Source organism: Ochotona curzoniae, unplaced genomic scaffold (genome assembly GCF_017591425.1).
Source record: "Ochotona curzoniae isolate NIBS_2020 unplaced genomic scaffold, NIBS_Ocur_1.0 contig_908, whole genome shotgun sequence".
In the NCBI taxonomy this organism is placed as follows: domain Eukaryota; kingdom Metazoa; phylum Chordata; class Mammalia; order Lagomorpha; family Ochotonidae; genus Ochotona; species Ochotona curzoniae.
This window is the reverse complement of record NW_024466607.1, coordinates 3,947,832-3,970,371: the sequence shown is the minus strand read 5'-3', so window position 1 is coordinate 3,970,371 and position 22,540 is coordinate 3,947,832. Positions and strand designations below refer to the sequence as shown.

The window sequence follows — 22,540 nt, the reverse complement described above, 5'->3', positions numbered from 1 at the left end:
GTTTTATTTGTTTTTGTTTTTCCATCTGCCAGTGTACACTACGAATGTAATTTTTATGATTTTTTTTCCAAAATATGATATCCTAAGTTGGATAATAAGGTGTTGGAAATAACTTCAGATATACAGCTCGTATATTTTCTTCTGACCTTTCCTTTATTTTCAAAATCACGTTTTCTTTTTTCTTGGTTCGGTTTAATTTAAGGTTCTTAAGAATCTGTTGTGTGGAACAAAATCAAATTAGAACATGCAGTTTATCTAACATGCAGTTTCAAGGCACTGGTGCTGTGGAGTAGGTGGTGGTGCTGTTGACTGCAGTGTTGGCATCCCTCATGGGCTCTGGCTCGAGTCCTGGCCTTTCCACATCTGGTCCAGCTCCCTGCTAACACAGCTGGGAAGGTACTGGAAGGTGGCCCAAGTACTTGGGCTCCTGCCCTCACGTGGGAGACCCGGAAGAAGCTCCTGGCTTCAGACCAGCCCAGCTCTGGCCACAGCACCCTTTGGAGACTGAAGCAGCAGGTGGAAGGTTTCTCAGTTTCTCCCTCTCTTTCTCTGCCTTTCTGCTATTCAGATAAATAAATACATCTTCAAAAAAATATATATAGCAAAATAAAGAAGTCAAGAAAAGAAAAAGAGAGAAAGAAAAGCAAAGCTTCCCTGAGTTTCGCTCTTGACCTCAGGAAGGCAGCTGCTCCCTGCGTGTGCGCAGCCGCACCCCGTCTGTGGCGGTGTTAACATTTGGGAGTGTGGAGCATCACTCAGTTCTGTCGGGGCAGAGCTTCTGCAGATGCTTCATGTTGTGCAGGAAATGCCCACAGCACCCCCTGCAGAGGCTGCAGGGCCTGCTCCACCATCCCAGGTAGTGCCCTGGCAAGCTTTAGGCTCTGGATTTGGGCAAAGCTGGACTCCATTTGGGCTCCTGCCGGTTCTGATGAGATCACAACCAACATACTAAGCTCTTTGGCCTCTTTCCTCATCTGGGAAACGGAAATAATGTTGTTGATGCCCTGAAGGATTCCTGGGGGGGTCAGACCTGAAATGTGTAGTGGAAGATAAGCCAGCCTGATCCCTGGAACAAAGGCGTGGATAAGAAGATTCTCATTAATGTCATCATGCATTTTGCCAGTTTCACAAAGATAGTTCCCTGAAGTGCCAACAAGGAGTTGTGCTTGAATGGACCTCTGCCCCTTTAAGCAAGTGTTTGCACATTGCAGAGCAGAGCAAGCTCTGCAGGGGCTGGAGCTGTACTGAGGTCCCCGGTGTGGATTGTAGGGACTTAGGGCCGTCTGGGTTTGCCCACTGCTTGTCTCACTTTGATTCTTACCTGCAGTCTGGGTGAGTGCGATGATTCTGTAGTAAGAAATGGGCAGATAATTGCATGCTTTCCTGAGTTGTGTGTTTACACAGGCAGAAACCTTGGGAAAGAAGGTTTCTTGGCCTGCGTGCCTGGGTGTTTGACGTCTAATGTGCGGTGGCCTGAGTTTATTCACCCATCTGTAAGATAAGCATGTTGCCTTCTCTTGAGCATCTTCCCAGCTCTGACAGCGGTTGACCCCCTGGAGTCTGAGTGCCCGTGGGGAATGCGGTTGAGCTTTGCCCACTCCATGGCTCAGACCCTGAGCTCAGCTCGTTTGTGTAGCTGTTCACCTGGGTTGAGTGCACTCTGCTTCAAGTCTTACTTGCTTGAAATGTGAAATATCAGAGAGAGAAAGGAGACAGAGGCAGAAATCTTGCAGCTGTTGGTTCACTTTCCAACGGCTCCAGGAGCCAGGGCCAGGTCAGACTGAAGTCTGGAACCAGGAATTCCATCCAGCTGTTCCCATGGATGGCGGGGGCTCGGGCAGTTGGGTCATCGTCTGCCGCCTTCTCAGGCACCTTGGCAGGAGACTGGATTAGAAACAGAGCAGCAAGCACTCAGATATGGGATGTCACCATCACAAGTGGTGACTTACCATGCTCCACAGTGCCGTCCCCTCCAATTCACCTTGATAGAAATTCATAGAGGTGGCGAGAATTAAGGGAAAACTATTGGGTTAGGTTAACTCAGCATCAATTTTGGAATTAATATTTTAACTTTGGTTTTTATTGTAAATGATCTTGTGGTTTTAATGTCCGTTTTTGTAGTCATGGCATGCAGATTTCTAGCTTTAGCTGAATCTCTTTCCCCTTGACCTTGGAGCTGCTCTTGCCCAGGATGTCCCAAATGACTCTCACTTCCTGTGCTGCTCCCTCAGCCTTCCACAGCTCAGTAAATACGGGGTCAGCCTCACTTGTCCCGGCGCCGGACCCCTGAGTCCCCCTGGTCCCCTTGGTCACGCTGCTTCATTTGTTGGGCCCACCTCAGCTCCTGCTGACTCTGCCTTCGGGACACTGGCTGGGATGTGCTGTTCCTCTCCCTCTGGTGCTGCGCCGGTCGCAGCCAGTGTCCGCCTGCATTGTTGACATCACTTCTCAAGGTCTTCATTCTGTGTGTGTCCTCTTCCGGAGGACAGCCCCCAGAGTGGCCCCTGCTTCAGACCGCCCTGTGCTGCGTCCCCACAGTGCCACTCCCCTCTTCTCTGAGTGGGCCTGCCCGCTCTGGGACCTTGTCCCATACCCTGGTTCTTGTTTATTCTGGCCACCCGGCCTTCCTGCCGGCTCTGCCTTGCTGACCTCACTCTGACCCTGAAGACTTTGGAACTTGCTGTTACTTCACTGTGAGTCAGGGTGGCCACGTGGCCTGGTTCTCCTGGATCCTGTCCTCGAGAGGATCGGGCCCAGCTCCTCTTAGCACCTTCCGTGCCTAGTAGAGCTGTGCCATGTGTCTGTCCCTCACCGAGGTGTCAGCTTGACGAGGACAGAGATGTCACGTGGCACTCATTCGATTTCTCTGCCAAGGATAGCTGACACTGGAATGCGTTTATGCATTTTAATTTTAGCACAGGGAGTAGTTACATCGTGGTGATGGTGGTCTCATCTGCACTGAGGTGAGGCGCAGTCTGACTGAAGTGTCTTTGCAGGCGGGGTCTGTCTGGTCAGTGCAGGAGCCTCGGGCCGTGGGCCTTGCTCGCACAGCTCGTCCTAGCGAGACGGACGCTTTGCTCAGCACCTCTGCCACAGGAGGGCGGGTGTTACAGCGGCCAGTCTGTTCTTGTCTTTTATTTCATCTCAAAGACCAGGATTTTAAAGTCTTTTTTTTAAAATTTTTCTCCTTCTATAGCTGTTATTTATCAAATTATGTTCATTTGAAAGATGTTAAGTTCTGTTCTGGCAAAAGACAATAGGCCCGCTGTTCACTAGGTCAAGTTCAATTCTGCTCACGTTTCCCCAGTGGGGTCCTTTCCTTAGGATGTAGCCCACGTGGCGTTGCCCCTCAGTGTCCTTCCTGTTTACCGTGTCCTCTCGGCTTCGGGCTCGGCCACCAGCAGACTCTGGTGCCCACAGCTGCCTAGGCTCCGGTGCTCGCATCTCGTACCAATGCAGTGCTGGACGTGCGGGGAAGGATGCGTCCCCCTCCCGCTGCTTAATCCATGTGTCTGTTCTCCTGGGGCCCAGAACCTCATGCTAGGGCAGCCCAGTTTTTGGTTTGTTTTGTCCTTTAAAGATTTATTTATTTTTATTGGAAAGGCAGATATACAGAGAGACAGAGACACAGAGAGAAAGATCTTCCATCTGCTGGTTCATTCCCCAAGCAACTGTAGTGGCTGGAGCTGAGCTGATCCAAAGCCAGCAGCCAGGAGTCAGGAGCCTCCTCTGGGTCTCCCATGCGGGTGCAGGGTCCCAAGGCCTTGGGCTGTCCTCAGCTGCTTTCCCAGGCTACAAGCAGGGAGCTGGATGGGAAGTGGAGCAGCTGGGATTAGAACCATCACCCATACAGGATACTGGCATGTGCAAGGCGAGGACCCCAGCCACTAGGCTACCATGACGGGCCCCCAGTTTTCTGTTTTGCCCAACTTCGATTGTTAGAGAATATGTCTCACGTCGGCTCTTCTCTGTGACCAGAACCTGACTGCCTTCCACTTGCTTCCGTACGAGTTAGCCGTCTTCTGAGTCACCTTGTGTTTTATTCCACAAGAAGTGCGTTGGCATGGTTATTATTACGGCATAAGATCTGTACCCCAGGAAGAACACAGCTCATGTTATTAATCGGCTAAGTACCGTTCCGTGTCTTGATCTTCTGTTGTGTTTTAAGTTGTACTTTGTTATCTGGTAGGAAAGTCTGTTACTGTCTCCATGCTTGCAGGGATCATCTGTTGCGGCTGGCTTTGGAGTCGCCGCCCATGTCTCCCGTTTCCTCCTCTGCCAAGAGACTTGCCGTCAGAGCCCCTACTTCCGTGGCATCCAGGCCTCCTGCAAAGCAGGCAAGCAGGCTGATGGACAGTTTCCTGATCAGAGAGGGCGCCAGTCCCGGCCCGGAGCTGTTGTCAAGCGAAAAGGAGAACACGCTCACCCCGCAGAACGATGTGAGCAGCTCGGCTGAGTCCACGGGGACGTGGCTCTCAGAGGTGACGACTCCCAGCTCCTCCGAGGCCAGGCGCCCGGACACCCCTTCAACGTCCACTTTGAAACACGTCACCAAAGGTAGGAACTTGTTTTCACACTCAGTGGTCATCTTCTCAGCTGGGTGACCTCTGTAGGACAGGCCGTGCTCCGAGCACCTGCTTTCTTGGAGAGCATTTTGTAGCATCTGTTTGCTCAGCTTGCTCAGCCTCTGTGTCTCTCCCAGCCAGTGACACCGAGAGCAGTCTGCGACATGGTGGGAACCCGTGCGTGCACCGTGCTGGCCTCTGTCAGTGTTGTTAAACTCGGGTTGGAATCTGTGTGCTAGTTACTCACGTGTTTACAGTCTTGGTGACTTTCTAGCATACATCTCCTCCTGGATAGATAGCTCTTAATTAGCATTTTTAGCTTGGCAATTTTTTTCTTTCTTAACCTCTAGCAAAATCTGCTTTCTAATGGAATGCTTCCAGCAAACCATGGCATAGGGTAGATGAAATTGTCCCTGATTTGGTGAGGTGGGAGTGGAGGGCTGGACTCGGTGCTGTTCTGGCTGCCCTTTGCCTTGGGCAGAGCTGCCTGTTGATGCACACGGCCCGGGGGCTGCCCGGATCCCTGCCTCTCCCTGAGCTTGCAGGGCAGGACTCGCTGTGCTGACATTCTAAGGGGAATTAGAGATGAAAGCTAAAGTAGCCAGTTCGTACCCAGTGACAAACCGAATAGTAGTGGGCCCAGCTCCGGACCCTGAACGCGCGCGCTGCTTCTGAACTGTCCTGCTGTGGGCCAGGCCCGTGCTCCTCGGTTCTTCCACTCTGTCTGTGTTACGTATGGAGGCCTGCTTGTGCTTGGGCAGTCCTAGGATTGGCTTTGTAGTTTGGCTCTACCTTGGTAGAGGAGACTAACCAGAGCATTTGCTAGTTGGTTACTTAGCAAGCGTACGCGCAGCCTTGCACCAGGCTGGAGGCTGCGTGTGAGTCCACACGAGCGCTTCTCATTCCGGTGCCTGGATGGGTGGTTCCTTTTTTTTTTTTTTCTTATTGCATATTTGGTTGAGATTTTGCTTTTTATCCTAATTGCTATAAGATACTGGCTTTTTTTTTCCCCTGCAAGTAATAAAGTCTTTTTCTCTTTTTGGAAAATGCAGTGGATTGTCCTGTCTGTGGGGTCAGCATCCCAGAGAATCACATTAATAAGCACCTCGACAGCTGTTTATCACGGGAAGAGAAGAAGGAGAGCCTCAGAAGGTAAGGAAGTCGAGCAGTTTTCTCTCTTCTAGGATTTCTTTCTTTCTTTGAAAGGCAGAGTTACAGGGAGATGGACAAACAGCCAGGACTGGGCTGGACTGAAGCCAGGAGCCTGGACCTCCATCTGCTCAAGTCCTTGGGCCGTCTGCTGCTTCCTGCCCAGGCGCATGAACTGAGAGCTGGCTCACGAGTGGAACGTGTGGGATGCCGTGTTGAAGTGGTGTCTTCACCAGCTCCGTCGTGACTCGGCTCCCCGCGGCTTTTGAGCCGTTTCTCTGAGCGTCTCCTGCAGCTGTTGTGCTAGGCCTCTTGTCTGGCCCAGGCCCTCTTCAGTCCCTTCTCCTTTGACCCTGCCGCTGCTTCCCGCTCCCTGTCGGCTTGTTCTTTCCTCCCTCCCACTGGGCCAGAATAATCAGCTGTACTGGAGTGTGCACTGCTAGAACAATTTTAAAAATTAGTTTTCAATTCTTCCTAAACTCATGTTTGGGAAAATAGGTGTTGTTTTTGTAGAATAGAGCTTTGCTAAGCCTTCCACTCTCCCCAGGGAAAGAGCAGATGATAAATGGGATAGACTGGGGAGCAAAAGAGTTAAAAGTTTATAGGAAAAGAAGATTCAGAAAGGAGACAGAGGCTGAAGAAACGAATGGGGTCTGGGGCGTGGGCGGGGGCAGGATGACTGGCTCTTCATTTTCGTTTGGATTTAGAAGAGCTGTTTCTAAAAACCATGCTAAAGTTATGGTATGTACGAAAGATGGCAGGACCATCTTACTGTTTCTGTGATTAAAAATAGATATGGCTTGATTTTTTTTTTTTTTAAAGATTTATTTTTATTATTTTTTATTGGAAAGGCAGATATACAGAGAGGAGAGACAGAGAGGAAGAGCTTCCGTCCGATGATTCACTCCCCAAGTGAGCGCAACGGGCCGATACTATGCCGATCCAAAGCCAGGATCCAGGAACTTCTTCAGGTCTCCCACGCGGGTGCAGGTTCCCAAAGCTTTGGGCCATCCTCGACTGCTTTCCCGGGCCACAGGCAGGGAGCTGGAAGGGAAGCGGGGCTGCCGGGATTAGAACTGGCGCCCATATGGGATCCCGGGCGTGCAAGGCAAGGACCTTAACCACTTGCGCCACCGCGCCGGGCCCATGGCTTGATTTTTGAATGCATTTTGAGGGTCTCTAGGTTCTGAAGAAGAGACACGTCACGGCGACCTGGAAGTTAACCAATTAACACCACCTGCCATGTTATTTCTTGGCAGGGTAGGCACACACAGCACTCCTACCTACCGGGTGAATGTAGAAGAGAAAGCAGGGTTTCAGATGGCTTGGTTGCAAGAGTTTGGGATGAACGGATCTGAATGGTCCCCAGCCTGCTATTTGTCCAAGCGTCTCTTCCTTTAGGATGAGTTGGGAATGTAGAGGCCGAGTGTTTTCTCCAGTGAAGGTTGAAGTGAGCAATGAAGTGAGCAATGAGGATCTTGTTTTCCTTAGATACATGTGTCATGTTTTTGTGAACAGGTTTAGTGCAAAGACATACGTCTCCATAAATTACTGCCTTCCATAAGTCATTCCAAGTCTTGCACCACAAAATGCTGTGGTCCAGCTCATGCTGCTGCGTGCGGCTCGGGCACACCACCTGCTGCTCGCCCTCTTCATGTGAGGGAGGCTCTGCAAAGCCCTGCCCTAAAAGTAAACCTCGTTTTTGTTCACTTGTTATTGGAAAGGTGGGTCAGGCTGATGGACAGAAGGAGAGACAGAGAAAGCTCTTCCATTCTCAGGCTCACTCCCCAAATGAGCATAATAGCCAGAGCTGAGCTGATCCGAAGCCAGGAGCCAAGAGTCTCTTCAGCTGTCTTACGCCGGTACAGGGTTCCAAGGCTTTGAGCCATCTTCCACTGCTTTTCTAGGCCACAGCAGGAAACTGGATGGAAAATGGAGCAGCCAGGACACGGATGGCACCCAAATAGGATGCCAGTGCTTCAGGGAGGAAGATTAGCCTGTTAAACCACACTACTGGACCCTGTTTTGCTTTTCGGTTTGGTTTTGTTTGTTTGTTTAAGCCCAGTAATTCCTAAGTTTATTGATCTCCAACCCTATTTGTATTTCTAACTTTAATCTTGTAAAAGTGTTGTTCATGAAGACACGTCCTGGGAGCCAGGATCCTCATCTCTGTTTAGTGATATCCTGGTGCTGGGTTTGCTCACACGGAGGAGTGTCTGCCGACGTTCCCTTAGCATGCCCTTCTGCACAGCGTGCTGCCAAGCTTTCTGCTGACGGTGCCGGCGGCCTCTTCCTGTCCTGGAGTTGGCTCAGAGTGCGCCCTCTGCAGGTGCCTTCAGGTTCTGAGCCCCTTCCATGCACTTTACACAGCTCCACATTTCATCTTGGGAAATTTCTCATTGTAAGTGGTGGGAAATAGTATAGTCCTTTAGAATTTCACGGTTGTAAGTTTAATCTTGTCTCCTTTTGGAAATAAATGAGTTAGATACAGAACTGATAAATTGTTCTCCCATGTGCTTGTGTAAATGCCTTCAGAGTTGTTCAGCTGTTGCTGCATACCATGGGTTTGTTTTGCAGTCATTTTATCAATCTCTTTAGAATTCACTGGACTGTCATTATAGGACGAGCAATTTTCAGAAAAATGTAATCTGTTGAGAGCTTACGGGTCTTTTAATAGTCCAGCAGTTATTTCTGGCTTTTAGACTGTTGAGCAGAAAACAACTGAGATGGCTTGGCACTGCTGGTTAGGAGGGAAATGGTTGGTGCTCAGCTGTGATGTGTCTGTAAGTGCCACCTGGGAGCCAGTGGCTTCCGGTTAACTCCAGGGAACCTGTGAAGAATACAGAGTTTAGATCCTGCTTGGTGGGTGGAGTGAACATGGGCCTAACCATCTGCATTTCAAACCTACCAGGGGTCCTGGGGCCCAGGAGCAGTCCTGTATGAACTGGTGGTTTCCAGAGCCTTTGTAAGGTCTAGGTTTCCAAACAGACCTGTTGCTTGTGGCCACAAGTGAGGCTGGGCTGTGCACTAGGGCATCCTGCTGTCATCAGACAAACATTGACTCAAGTCATTGAAGCTTTTAGGTAGTTTGAATTCTAGTTCATTTTAAGAACCAGTATTTATTAAGGCTTTTTATTGGGGAATAGAAGAAATCTCACACAGCTTTTTTGTTTAAAATTATGGTTTAGCCCTTATAGCAGTTAAGTGTGTAAATAAAATGAAGGGCCAGGTGGTGATTTTGCTGGTGCAGTTCTTGAAATGCCCTACCCTATTCACCAGCGGGAACAGTCACAGTTGGAGATAACGGAGCTCGGCAGTGATTTCCGCTGGATGATGCCACATTCTCTACTCATCAACTTCCCGAAATGCTTCTGCTTGGTGGTGAGGAGTTAGGCAACACCAACTGTCCCAGCAGGGCTTCTCTGCAGACTTACTGTGCTGGGTTTGGGGGGTGTTTCTACCTGCGGATTAGAGTTTTATCTACACAGGCCATCTGTGATGATGATCTGAAAATCCTTAGCCTTGCCTTCAGTAGCGTTTTTAGTATATCATGAGAAACAAATGAGTTCTACGGGGAGTTGGCTCCTGAACCGTAGGCAGCTTCAAGGGAAAGCTCTTCCGCTTCTGCGTTAGCGGTGTGGAGAGTGGAGTGGACCTGTGCGCGCGCGGCCACACGCCTTCCCCACAAGCCCTCCATGCTGCAGGCCTGTACCCTGTCTGGAGTTGGTGTCTCACTCTGCTGTCCCTAGACCCTTCTGCCCGATGTGCCCTCTGACATTTGATTATTCTCAGTAATACTCAGAGATGTATTTTCTCCATTTCAGTTCTGTTCACAAAAGGAAGCCACTGCCTAAAACCGTGTACAACTTGCTCTCCGATCGTGATTTGAAGAAAAAGCTGAAACAGCATGGATTGTCTATTCAAGGAAGTAAACAACAGCTTATTAAAAGACACCAAGAATTCGTGCATATGTACAATGCCCAGTGTGACGCTCTGCACCCTAAATCAGGTAAAATAAGAAAAGATGGGGAGTACAGTGTTGTACCTCAGAGGTTATAGAACCATACAAACCAGTTCTGACACATTTAGAAGTGGACAAGACATGCAAAAGCGTTCTTCTCAGGGTGGCTGGAGGATGAGGCATCCCTTCTCGGCCTGGCTTCCGGGACCCAGAGTCTGCTCAGAGCCTCTCAGTGGCTGTTGCCTCTTTTTTAGGGATTATTGTAGCTGGTGGTTGTGAAGCGTAGATCCAGGGAGCCTGGGCAACGTTCCAGTGTCCCTGTCATGGATGTGTGGCCTTGCACAAGTTGATAGGGGCACAGTAATGCCTGCTTCATCATGATTTTGAGAGGAAGCAGGAATAAATTGGGTGCAAAGAGCTTGAGCTGCTTTTTCCCGGCACTGTGCAAGGTACAGGGTGTGGAGCTGTGTCTGTGGACACGGCAGCTCTCCCCTCCGGCCTCCCCACGCTGCTGTGCCTCCTGCTGTACTCGCAGGCTCTGTGGTCTCTCACCTGCCTTTCTCTGCTCTTGTGAAGGAGGCTTGTTGTGGCTGCCGTTTTTCTCTGCCTTGCCATCAGCTGCTGGTAGATGGCCACGCTGTGTCTCAGTTGAAACTCTTATGAATGTGGTTTCTTGGTCTATTTTATGTTGCTGCGACAATTCCCTTGATTTGTTAGTTCATAATCAGGTGTGTTTGACTCATGGATCCGATTCTGGAGGCTGTCAAGTACAAGGTGGAGATGCTGGCCTCTGGCCAGGTCCTCATGCTGTGCCACCTGTTGGCAGCAAGCTGAAGAGCAACAGAGGAGAGAGAACAGGATGGACCTTCTTTTGTTTCTGCAACAGATCATTCTTGATATTTACTCAGTCCTGCGGGAATGACGTTAACCCGTGAGGGCAGATCCTCCACCTTCTCACTGTCACGTTGGCTGTTGGGTTTCTTTCTTTATTTTCCCCCGGCACATTAGCTTTACAAGCGTGTTTGAAGTGTTTTCATTTCTCTTGGATAAGTACCCCAGGAGTGGAGTTACTAGGTCCGTAGAACAAATTCTTAAGAAACTGTTTCCAAAGAACTATGTTATGTTGTATGAGAATTCACTTGGCCACATTCTTGTCAATCTTTTTTGAATTTTAGCTCTTCTGATGGTGAAATAGAACCTCTGGGTGGTTTTAATTAATAGTAGCATCTCATAAAGGTTTTGATTTTTTTTTTTTTTTTGCAACACATGGTTTATGTTTTTTTGTTTGTTTGATTGAATCTCAGTCTTCTGTTACTCCCTTCTTCTGTTTATTGCACATTTAATTTGGTCTTCTTTTTCTGACTTACTATGAAATCACTTGAGATAATGAATTTCAGATTCTTCCAATGTCAGCAAAACTGTGGGTTTTCCTCTAGGCCTTATTTATTTGTTGATCGTGGGCTGAATGGAAGTGTTACTTCATTTTCTCTTATCTGCAGTGCTTCAGGCCAGAGGTGTTTTGTACTGTGAATTTTTTGAGCTTTGGGAGTGTTTGCTAGTACGCATGCGTGGTGTCTGAGAGATGGGATTCAGGTCTGAGCACAGGGTGCACGTGTCAGGTGTGCTTCATACACAAGCCTCAAGCTAATCTGATGCAGTATTCCTGCTGTAAGCTGTCAGTTTTCTTTTAAGGAAAATGAAAAATTGGGAAAAAATGGCTGCCGCCCCACATGCTGATCACTTCTCGCTGCTCTCTGGGGGAGCGGATTCCGCTCTTGGACCTGGATGAGCTCGTCCGGTGCTTCTTGCAGTATGGGTCTGAGGGCAGTCCTGGTTTTGCATTCTTTTTAAAAGATAAATCTAGAAAGAATTTCATACTTTGAAGAAGATGGAAGAACTGTCCCAGGAGTGTGAGTGCACGCTTCACACAGGCCCGTGGCCTCGCACCTGCAGGAAGAGTTCCCGCTCCTTCTCCGGCTGTTTGTGTCCGTATGTGTGCTGTCGCGCCTACAGCCGTGTGGAGACAGCGGTGGTCTTGTCACTTGCTCTCTTCTCTCATCGTGGAGCAGGGACAGTCTTTCAAAAGATTATTTAATTTTATTCTAATACTTATTACAAAGGTCAGGGGGTTACAGGCGCATATGAGCGTCTAGTTAGCATGGAGGTGGTCAGGGTAGCTGGCGGAGAGGGTGAGAGAAAAGGTTCAGCTTTTGCTGCTGTCCATGGCAGGAGACAGCGCAGTGCTCCTGCTGCCGTGCTGTGTCCCTGCCCGCAGAGGGAGAGTCAGTGGGTTGGCATCCTGTCTAAGCCCCATCCAACCTTGTTGAATGCTTCCGCTCTCTCATCTGTGTACTGGTTTGTTAGGGACTCATTAGTGCCCGTTTCAGGCCTTGATCCAGTTTAGGATCACACCTGCAGTTTAGTTAGATCATCTTTTCAGTCTGGAACAATTCCTCAGCCTCTGTCTTCTATGACATCGTGTGTGTGTCATGCAAATGTCAGTGCATACGTGGCATTCATGTGTGTCATGTTTGTGTGTGTGTGATGTGTGTGTACATGTATAGAAGCAGAGTGTTGACGCGTCCGTGTAAGCCTTTTTTTGCTCTCGGAGCGTCCCGGCCCATGCGGGCAGTTGACCTCTGTGCATCTTGCTTTGCCCAGGCCTGATCCCCTGATGAGTCTCTATTGTCCACGCAGTACGTGTCCCCCTTGCTGCAAAAGAGAAACCTATGAGTTGGCCCTCTGGACCATGCGTGACTTCTCTGTATCTTGGCAGAGCCTTGGCCTTTTTCCATCCTGTTCGGCTCTATTCAGTGCTGCTCGGCCCTGTTCAGCCAGGGCCCTATTTGGTTCTGCTCAGCCCTGTTTCATCTTGTTCAGCATTGTTCAGTCTGGGCCCTGTTTGACTCTGTCTGCCCTGTCCCATCTCGGCCCTGTTCTACCCTGTCTGCCCTGTCCCATCTCGGCCCTGTTCAACACTGTGCTGCCCTGTCCCATCTTGGCCCTGTTCGGCCCTGTCTGCCCTGTGCTGCCCTGTTCCATCTCGGCCCTGTTCGGCCCTGTCTGCCCTGTTCCATCTCGGCCCTGTTCGACCCTGTCTGCCCTCTTCCATCTCGGCCCTGTTCGGCCCTGTCTGCCCTGTTCCATCTCGGCCCTGTTCAGCCCTGTCTGCCCTGTTCCATCTCGGCCCTGTTCGGCCCTGTCTGCCCTGTCCTGCCCTGTTCCATCTCGGCCCTGCACCTTTGGTCCTTCTGCCTACGCTCTCCTTTCTGGCCCTTGTGGAGAGCAGTACACAGGGTCCCTTTCCCATTGCAGGGTTGTGAGTCAGTGTGAAAAGGCCGTGCTGCCAGCTCTTCAGGCTCACAGAGATTGCTTATTTTATTTCTGCCAGCTTTACAATATTCGAGAGATCAAAGCCCCTCTCAGTGCTTGGAAAACATAAACTTCAGGTTGAGGCATTTGCATTGTTAAGGTCTGTGGAATTTTAAACAAATGGTGATTGTTTCAGACATTCGTAGGAGTAGAGAAAATAGTATATATGGATCCCCCCCCCCATGCGTGCTATCTAACTGAGGCAGCTGAGACCCTGTCTTCATACTGTGTCACCATTTAGACCTCTTCTTCCGTGGACTGTTTAATGAATGTGCCACGTGTGTGAGGCATCGTGCATTCTTAGTTGGCGTCATATGTGCCGTAGGTTTGATGGATGGCTTTCTGTGCTGTCTGCATTCAGAGGCAAGGGCACATCCCTGCAGCGTAGGACTCTGTCCTTGAGGAGCAGCTGGTGTCCTTAAACACCAGATTCGGGGCACACATCCCCGAGCACTGAACTCACTAGCAAACTGCTTCTCAGGTTCCATCGAGACAGCGTGTAGCTGTCCAAAGGACAAAGCCGAATTATTTCACTTTTCTAGTTGTAGCTTGTACTGCATGCGCATGAGTTCCATGCTGTACCTCCATGTTCTTATGTTTTGTAATTTTTATGTTTTAAAATTATATTAGACTTGCAGAAAAGCTGTAAAAGTAGGACAGAAAGTTCACATGCAGTATCACCTGTCTTGTAATGTTAACACTTTTGTGGTCACTGTACAGTGATCAGATGGTGTAATTAATAGTGATTATATGTTCTTATTTTAACAGCTGCAGAAATAGTTCAAGAACTCGAAAATATGGAGAAGACCAGGATGCGCTTTGAAGCTAGTAAACTCAACGAAAGCGTACGTTGATGGGCTGTTTCAGCGTCTGGGCAGAAATGAAAGGGGAAAAGCACTAAATAGTCTAGTGACACTAAAGCAAACTGTGATCACGCCTGCTCCCTGGGAAGTGTACCAGAACGCATTTCGCTTAGTAGATTATGGCTTGCTTGTGGCTCATCTTCGGCACATTATCTGATCGTATTAAATGTTCTCCTGGCACCAAATACAGCCCAGAATGGCATTTGCTTGTGAGCTGGCGGCTGGTAGAAAATGCCTCTGCCCGCCTGGGTCAGACTCCTAGAGAGGCCCATTGTCTGGTGGCTGTGGCGGGTGAGCTGCTGGTTTAGTTCTGTGGCACTGAGGGACTGAACCCGCAGGCCTCCTTTTCCAGCCCTGCCATTCTGCATCCCTGTGATTTCCTTGCAGAGGTGTTAAGTGTCGGAAGTTTGTGAGGGTGGGGTGTTCTGGTGGGCTGTGGGAGGCAGTGCAGATGCAATGGTTCTTGCTGCTGCCTTCCTCTGACTCCATGGCTCAATGCTCGAGGAAAGAATGCCAGAGGAGAGGTGCCCATGACATTGGAGCAGGTGTTTGGGACTCTCCCAAGTATACCTTTTTTTTTTCCTAGACCATTCGTGTTTTTGAGAAAAACAATAATCTTAGGGAAGCAAGTTTATAACCAGAGAGCAGTAAAACATGAGGTTTATGTTGACTTGTTAGCCTTGTGTGAACTGTATAGTGGGAACTGTAAGAAGTTCTGAGTAGGATTTTTATTTTTTTAAAGATTTGTTGATTTGAAAGAGAGTGGCAGAGAGAGGGAAGACAGAGAAAGTGAGAGACATCTTCCATCTGCTGGTTTATTCCCCAAATGGCTACAACAGCTGGGGCTGGGCCAGGACAAAACCAAAAGCCAGTAACTCCATTCTGGTCTCCCATAGGAATGGCAGAGCCCCAGCTACTGGGCCGTCATCTGCTGCCTTGTCAGGTGCAGCAGCAGAGAGCTGGATCAGAAGCAGAACTGACACTCCAGTATGGGATGCTCAGCTCACTAGGCCAGTGTGCCAGTGCTGCTTTCTGGTCTTTGAAGCCTGAGATTCAATGGGACTAGAAACCCAGCACACCTAGTCTTTTGGTCCTGCATTGTCTCCCTTGCAGTCAGGGCCAACTGAGGAGAAGGCAAGCAGGGCTGATGAAGATCAGCTCAGGGCCTTATTCCCGCATTTCCACTAGTCCCTTCGGCTTTAATGAACGTGGGAAATCAAACACAGAAAACAGAGGAATTCATTCATCCTTTTGGTAGTGGTTCATCTGTTATTATAGAGGCAGTGTTTATAGTATACACACAAACACACACATATACACACATAGTTTATAGTATAGAGGCCATTTGCTGTTTACAGGAGAAGTAGGGCCAGCATTGTAGGGCTGGTTCATACAGTGCTGGTTGCTCATTTTTGACCCAACTCCATGCTTGATGTGCCTGGGAAAGCAGTGAAAGATGGCCTGTGTGCTCAGGCCCCTCCACACGGGAGAACAGGGGGAGCTCCTGGCTTCACCCTGGCCCAGTGGTCCTGTCTGGGGGGTGAACCAGTGGTTGGAAATTTTCTCTCTGTCTCTTCCTTTTTCTTTCTCTATAACTGTCTTTGAAATAAATCAGTCTCTCAGAAAAATGGAAGTAGTGAGTAAAATGTCTCTTGTTCATGGTATTTTTGGGAATTATGCAGAAGTTGCTTTTCTAGGTCTCTCTGCAATAGTCTTAAGGAATCCTTTTTCTCTGTTATAAATGCTTGTATTTGAGACTTTGAAGTTTGTAGTATGAATTTCCATTTTGGTTATTTCAGAGGGAGAGGATTCTTATTAAGATTTTTCTTTAATATTTTAGGTAATGGTTTTTACAAAGGACCAGACAGAAGAAGAAATAGATGAAATCCACAGTAAATATCGTAAGTTTGTAACATTTACTTTTTTGTAAAGAACTTGGGTTGCTTTTTCTTTGGTCATAAGTAATTTTTTAAGTAATGCTTTTTATAAATGTTTAATAGCAACCTTTGTTAATATTAGTAATAGAGTGAGAGGTGGTTACTTTACGTGCCTGCCTTTGGTTTCTGTCTGACGCTCTGCTCTGAGCTTAGTTGTTCAGAAAGCATTGCTGTGGGAAGATGGAGATGGAAGCGTGTTCGCAGCCCTGTCTGGCCGCTCAGCACCGGTGCGTCTGATCCGTCTTTGAACGCTTCGGTGTCTTGCAAATTCCCAGGTTGATCGTTTCCTTTTCTTTGAATGACCTGCGCCTGTTTCTTCTGCAGGGCTGACTGAAGGCTGTTGCTTGATTGGTTTTCAGTTTAAACTTGACCAACAATAAATGCTTGTTGAGTGGCTGTTCCCAGTCCTGATACTCCTGTGATGTGTAACGGAATTTCTTCTTTCTCCGTGTTTGTATCTTAGAGGGGGCAGGTGCAGTAGTGGTGCTGGAGGGAGGGGTGGCGATGCGGGTGTGAGGGCAGAGCAGCCAGCCAGGCGTGCGTGGACAGTGGGCTGAGCGGCTGCTGCTGCAAAGACGCTGGTGATGGCTGGCTCTTAGGGGTCAGAGTGATTTTCCTTTTGATGTTTATATGTTTTACTTAATTGTTTTCATTTTGTATTTGAAAGGCAGAGGGAGGAAAAAGAGACAGAGAGGTTTCATCTGGCGGCCGACTCCCCAGTGTCTGCCGCGGACAGGGTTAGACCGTGCAGAAGCCAGGTGGAGCCTCCCGTGTGTGAGGCAGGGATGCAGATGCTCCAAGAGCGCAATCCGCAGGAAGGTGGTATAAACAAGGAGCTTCGGGAGCTTGCGTTGTGGCACGGCTGGTTATAAGCCTTTCTGGGTGCCGGTATGAGTCCGAGCTGCTCTGCCTCTGATCCAGCTCCTTGTTCATGGCCTGGGAAAAGCCACTGAAGACCACACAAGTGCTTGGACCTGCTCCCCATGTGGGCTACCCAGACGAAGCTCCTGGTCCCTGCTTCACCCTGCCCACTGCTTCCCGTTGCAGCCGTCTGGGGAGTGAGCCAGTGGGTAGGCCTCTCTTGCTCTCTGCTCTCTTCTCTCTCTCCAAATTTCAAATAAACAGATCAAGATCAATCATAAAAAATCGAAGGTCTGGGACTCAAAACTCAGGCACTCCTATGAGATGGGGGTGGGTCAGGTGACCTCTTACATGCTGTGCCAAAGTGGCACCTGAGATGTCAAATGATCACTGAATTTTCAAAAGTTAAGCCTGTAAAGTGAAGAAAATAGGAAAGTTTCACTGAGAAGAAGTAATTGAGTTCCAAATGCTGGCCTGTTTTATTTATATTCTACCGTATTTTAAAGAGCATTTCTTGCTATCACCTCTGATGTCACGGGAGAAGTTAAGCAAAGCTTCCGGTGGTGGATGCAGGTTGCCCAAGGTTCTGAGTTTCACTTGAGGGCCGTCATTTTTATCTTTGGCAGGAAGTACTGTTAGCTTTCTTGACATGACATATTCAATCATGCTTGAGAAAATGAGTGCCAGATATCCAAGTCTGAATTCCCCACACTTTTCCCATCTGTCCTTTCTGTTAAAAATAGTATCCCTTGACAAAGTTGTTCCTTTTACTCTAAACTGGAACAAGCATGGCTTCCCGCTAACATGCCAGCAGTTGTCTCCATTACTGTTCACTGTCAAGTGCACATGTCAGGGTACAGAGGTGCACGTGACGGTGGGCTTGACCTCCTCTGCCCTCTGACAGAGCAGACGCTGGGAGAGACAGAAGGCTGCATGACCCCAGTGATCATGGGGCTGGAGGAAAGCTCGGTGACCCCAGGAGGCTTTTCTGCAGGAAAGGAGGCCCTGCGGAAGCAGCCCTGGACCTGTTGCCTGTGGCTGTGAGAGGTTGCTTAAGGGACAGAAGACACCTGTGGGTTTCACAGCTCTAAGGCCACAGCCTTAGTTTTGTCCGAGGGTAGCCATCCATCAGAAGCAGTTGGAGTTGATTGGCTCCAAGTTAGAGGTGAGGACTGTTAGGGCAGCCAGTTGTTTCGGGGCGTTATGTCAGGGGAGAGTTTTGATAGATTGAATTGGTTTTCAAATTCAGTGGCTTTTAAGAACTTTCAACATATACTAAGAAGTACAAGTTATATCATCACTGATTATGTACACAGAGATTACTGAAGTCAAAGATTTTCAAAATGATTGTTTGCTTCTGTAATGGATTATGGTATTGGTTGTTACTCATTATTATTTCATGAAGGAAAAGTTGTGGCCTGGGCCTCCTGACTCGCGTCCACATTCCGTACTCTGGGTTTCAGATGCCTGGTCCACGTGTGCGAGGCCTTCGTGGTGGACGTTACCAGGTCAGTTAGGGGCTGGCCTACATCGCAGCCAGGACGGTGGGTTCGTGGTGGTGAAGCAGACTCGGGGCCTGCAGGCAAGGAGCGAGGATGGATGGGAGGACACAGACGTGCTGTGAGAATGGCGCTCTGCTCCAAAGCTGGAAGCTGACCACAAGGGAGCAGTGAATGGAGCAGCAGGGGTCTGAATAAAGGGGGAGTGTCAGATAGCCATCTGGGGGCCAAGTAAGCAACTCTGCTAGGGAAACAGAGGAAATTGCACAGCAGTGTTGAGTGTGCGTTTGGGATTTGTCAGGCGCCACATAGGGTGGGGAGAAGTTAGGTTTGGTCTTATGCCTCACTGGGACATGGCCAGCTTGAGACATCGGTTCTGAAGAGCTGAGGAAGCTGGCCAGGGAGGGAACGGATTTGCTTGGCACGCAACAAGGCAGAAGGGTGGGTGGATTCAGGATTAAACTCTTGAAGATTGTGAGCTGGTTAACTGTGGAGTTGGTCCTCAGCTCCCAGAGCCTACAGCCCACAGCCAGCAGGGTGACTGAAACCTCACCAGAGATCACTTCAGGACATAGAACATGCAGAGTTGAGATTCACCATGCTAGAGCACTCCTTGTCAGATGGAAGACCTGAAACACAGTGCGCGGAGGAGTGGGAACAGTTTTATTGGTCATAATTAGTTGACGCATTATTGGGCTTTTTAGAATTCTAACCTAGTTGTGGGGTAGATTATAAAAAGAAAAAGAGAATCTCTTAAATCTAAATTTTACTACTCTGGATGATAAACTCATTACGCCTTCTTGACTGTTAATATGGTTACTTTAACAAGTTTATTTGGATATCATCTTTTAAAAAAAAGATTGATTGGTTTGAAAGTCAGAGTTATTGGAGAGGAAGCGGCAGAGAGATATTCCATGTGCTGGTTCACACCCCAGATGGCCACAGCGGCCAGAGCTGGGCATGTCCAGAACTGGGATGGGAAGGCTTCAGGATCTCAGAGGCCGACGCGCTGGGACCAGCTTCTGCTGCTTTCCCAGGCATGTTAGTAGGGAGCTGGATAGGAAGTGGAACAGCCAGAATTGGAATTATGCTCATTTGAGATGCTAGCATAAGCTGCCAACTTTACGTGCTATACTGCAATGCCTGTTCCTAGTCAGTTATCTTAAATCCACAATCTATAGGTGTTTCTTGGAGCTTCACTAGGAAATGTCTTACATAGATTCCATGGTCCAGAGTGGTTCCCCTGCCTGGCAGAAATTACCTGATGATGGTGGTGGGTGTTCTGAGGAGTGGAAGGAGTGCAAGACAGTTCATCTCAAACGCACCAGCAGTGCTTGAGGCACAGCACCTTGCTGTGTTCTTGTAGTTTGTATCTCTGTTTTTTACCAGCTACTTTATCTGATAACCTTTCTGACCAGCTCATATGTATTTAGCTGAAGCTTTAGTCTTCTATTATACAGTGTAGCCCATTTCTTTCAATGGTAGTTTGCATATTCATGACATGCACCTGTGTGGTCTCCCCATGTCTCTGTCTCACTGTCACTCTCCCTAAAGAGGAAATCAATCTCTGTCTTTGTTGTGGCATTTCATCATTGAGTGCTTGCTTCCGTTATGTTAAGGATAATTTTCCTGAACAAAATCATTGCACTCATTTGGGCAGAAAATCAACATGTTTTGCTAAAGGCTTTGTAGAACTCAGTCTTAGAGAGGGGACTGCTGAGATCCCAGGTATTCAAAGACAGCTGGAGACTAAAGACTGGCAACAGGTGTATGTCCCAAACACCGAGGTGAACGTGCCAGTGGGCATCTGGGAGGGACGGCAGCAAGCCTCCTGCACCTGACAGATTTGTCTATCTCTGAGGACCCTTCAGAAGGTCCAGCAAAGATGGAATGAAAGGGAAAATGGTTTTTGAAATCCTTTGTAGTTTTTTTAATAATGTACATTTTCCCTTAGGTTTTTGAAGGCCTCATGGACGTGAGGATGTCAAGGGTTTTTGCATAAACAAACATTTTTTATTCCATTTTCTGTGGAATGTTGGAAGTATCCTTGTACAGTTACTTTTCATCGCTATCAGTTGTCTACATCTGTTTTCATTTTTTATTTACTTGAAGACTATGGATTATTGAATAAAAAAATTTTCAGAACTTTTAAAAAGCTACTTCTAGTATAATTCTTCCTAAAACAGTTTTACAGAATTTGTGATACTTCTTCGAACCAAGGCCGAAGCATTTAAGGTTGCTCAATACATGAATTATTTGACAGTGGTTCAAAATCACAGATTGATTTCCTGAAGTATATACTCAGATGGTGACTGGGTATCTTTGATTAATGGGTTCTAGATATTTTTAATCAGTGGCGGTGACCTTGAGGTCAGTGTTAATGGCATCATGTCCAGAGATATTAAAGGAGTACAATAGGCCTGGGGCAAGGCCATTGACTGTACAGAATCCTGCTGCCAAGCTGACAAGTGTGGAGTGAGGGCGGGAGGCTGGCTGCCTGGGGTGCCCCGCTGCAGCCCGGCCTCCCCAGGGATGCTGCTCTTCTCAGGCCTCGTGCATCTTGAAAACAGTGGCTGAGGCTGACGCTCCACACTCCCCTCGCTGCCCTCTGGACCACTCCTGGTCCTGGCTCTACTGAGAAGGCCTTTTGAATTTCAGGAAAGAAACATCACAGTGAATTTCAGCTTCTGGTGGACCAGGCCAAAAAGGGATACAAGAAGGCTGTGGGGATGGCCAACATCAAAGGACCAAGGGAAGAAGACGAGCCCCCTGGAAAGTCGCCGTCCCCGTGCGTGGGTAAGAGACCGAAGACAAGCAGGAAAAATGGTGACTCGATATTTTTATTATGGAAAGAAAAAGCCAAAGTCATTTGCTTTGGCATTATGAGGTATTTGATACCGGAAAGAGTTCTTTTATATGAACTTCATGTTGTGGCTGTTGCATGTGAATTGGCTTGCATTGCTCTGGGAGAAGGTTGGAAGAACAGCCTGAAGAAGTTGTCTCTGCAGCCGCCCTTTCAGCCAATGGTAAATCACAGGAGCTTCGTGGTTCCGGCTTAAGGATATTTTCTGGGTCTAGGAGTTATTGCTGCGATTCCTGAGATATCCTTCAGAAAGAATGAATAATTTTTGTTTCTTTTTGAAAGAAATATCCTGCAGCCATCAGAAGCTGCTCTCCTACCGGCAGCCCGTGGCGCATTGCTTCAGTGTTGATTGTTGCTATGTGGAGATTAATGTTATTCTCTCTGCCTTCTCCCCCTTCCATATACTGTGTATTCAAAAATATTCTACAAGAATTTTATTAAATTCAAAAGATTTATTATTTTTTAAAAATTTATTTGTTATTACTTGAAAGGCGGATTTGCAGAGGAGGAGAGACAGGGAAAGGCCTTCCATCTGCTGGTTCATTCCCCGTGTGGGTGCAGTGGCCAGAGCTGAGCTGATCCAGAGCCAGGAGCCAGGAGTTTCTTCCGAGTCTCCCACGTGGATGAAGGGGCCCAAGGACTTAGACCATCCTCCACTGCTTTTCCAGGCCACAAGCAGGGAGTTGGATCAAAAGTGGAGCATCTGGGACAAGAATTGGCACCCATGTGGGATGCTAGTGCTTAAAGATGGATGATTAGCCTGTTGAGCCATCAGCCCGGCCTCTGCAAGAAATTTTTGTTTTTATTTTTTACTTATCTGAGAAGCAGAGAGACAGAAAGAGACCTTCCATCTGGTCTGCTGTCATACGCCTTCAGCCTCCTGGGCTGGGCCAGGGCAAAGTCTGCATGCAGGGTCTTCTGGGCCTCCCATGTGGGTTACAGGGACCCAAGTACTTGGCCGTGACCTCCTGGTTTGCTGGAGTCTACCTTGTAGGAGGAAGGTGCGATTAGAATCAGCATTCTGATGGGAGAGGCACAAATCCCAAGAAATGTCCCACCCACCATGTCATAAGCCTGTCCTATAGGGATTTTTATTTATTTTATTTTATTTTTCGTGACAATTTTAGAAATTTTATAGTTTTCAGTATGTAAGTTTTTCTTGTATAGATTTATTGCTAAGTATTTGTTCTTTTAGATGCTATTGTGGTCTTTTTTTCTTTTTAAGATTTATTTATTTTTATTGGAAAGGGAGATTTAACACCACAATGAGAGTCAACTGTTGATTCACTGCCCAGATGGCCACAATGGCCAGAGCTGGTCTGGAGCCAGGAACTTCTTTCTTTCTTTATTTTTATTTATTTTTCTTTATTTATTTTTTAAAGATGCGAGTGCAGGATCCCAGAGCTTTGGGCCGTCCCCACTGCTTTCCCAGGACATAAACGGGACTGGATGGGAAGCAGGGCTGCTGGG

General features: G+C 48.1%; 1 protein-coding gene across 1 annotated transcript in view; it reads left to right on the top strand.

Moving 5' to 3' along the window:
* The window catches only part of RAD18 (RAD18 E3 ubiquitin protein ligase), a 61,427-nt gene that overhangs the window by 11,967 nt on the left and 26,920 nt on the right, over window positions 1-22,540 (top strand). The window contains exons 5-10 of the mRNA XM_040995109.1: window positions 4,220-4,557; window positions 5,618-5,717; window positions 9,539-9,723; window positions 13,816-13,892; window positions 15,751-15,811; window positions 20,866-21,003. Coding sequence (XP_040851043.1) covers window positions 4,220-4,557; window positions 5,618-5,717; window positions 9,539-9,723; window positions 13,816-13,892; window positions 15,751-15,811; window positions 20,866-21,003 — 899 coding nt within the window. The remainder of the gene's footprint in view (window positions 1-4,219; window positions 4,558-5,617; window positions 5,718-9,538; window positions 9,724-13,815; window positions 13,893-15,750; window positions 15,812-20,865; window positions 21,004-22,540) is intronic.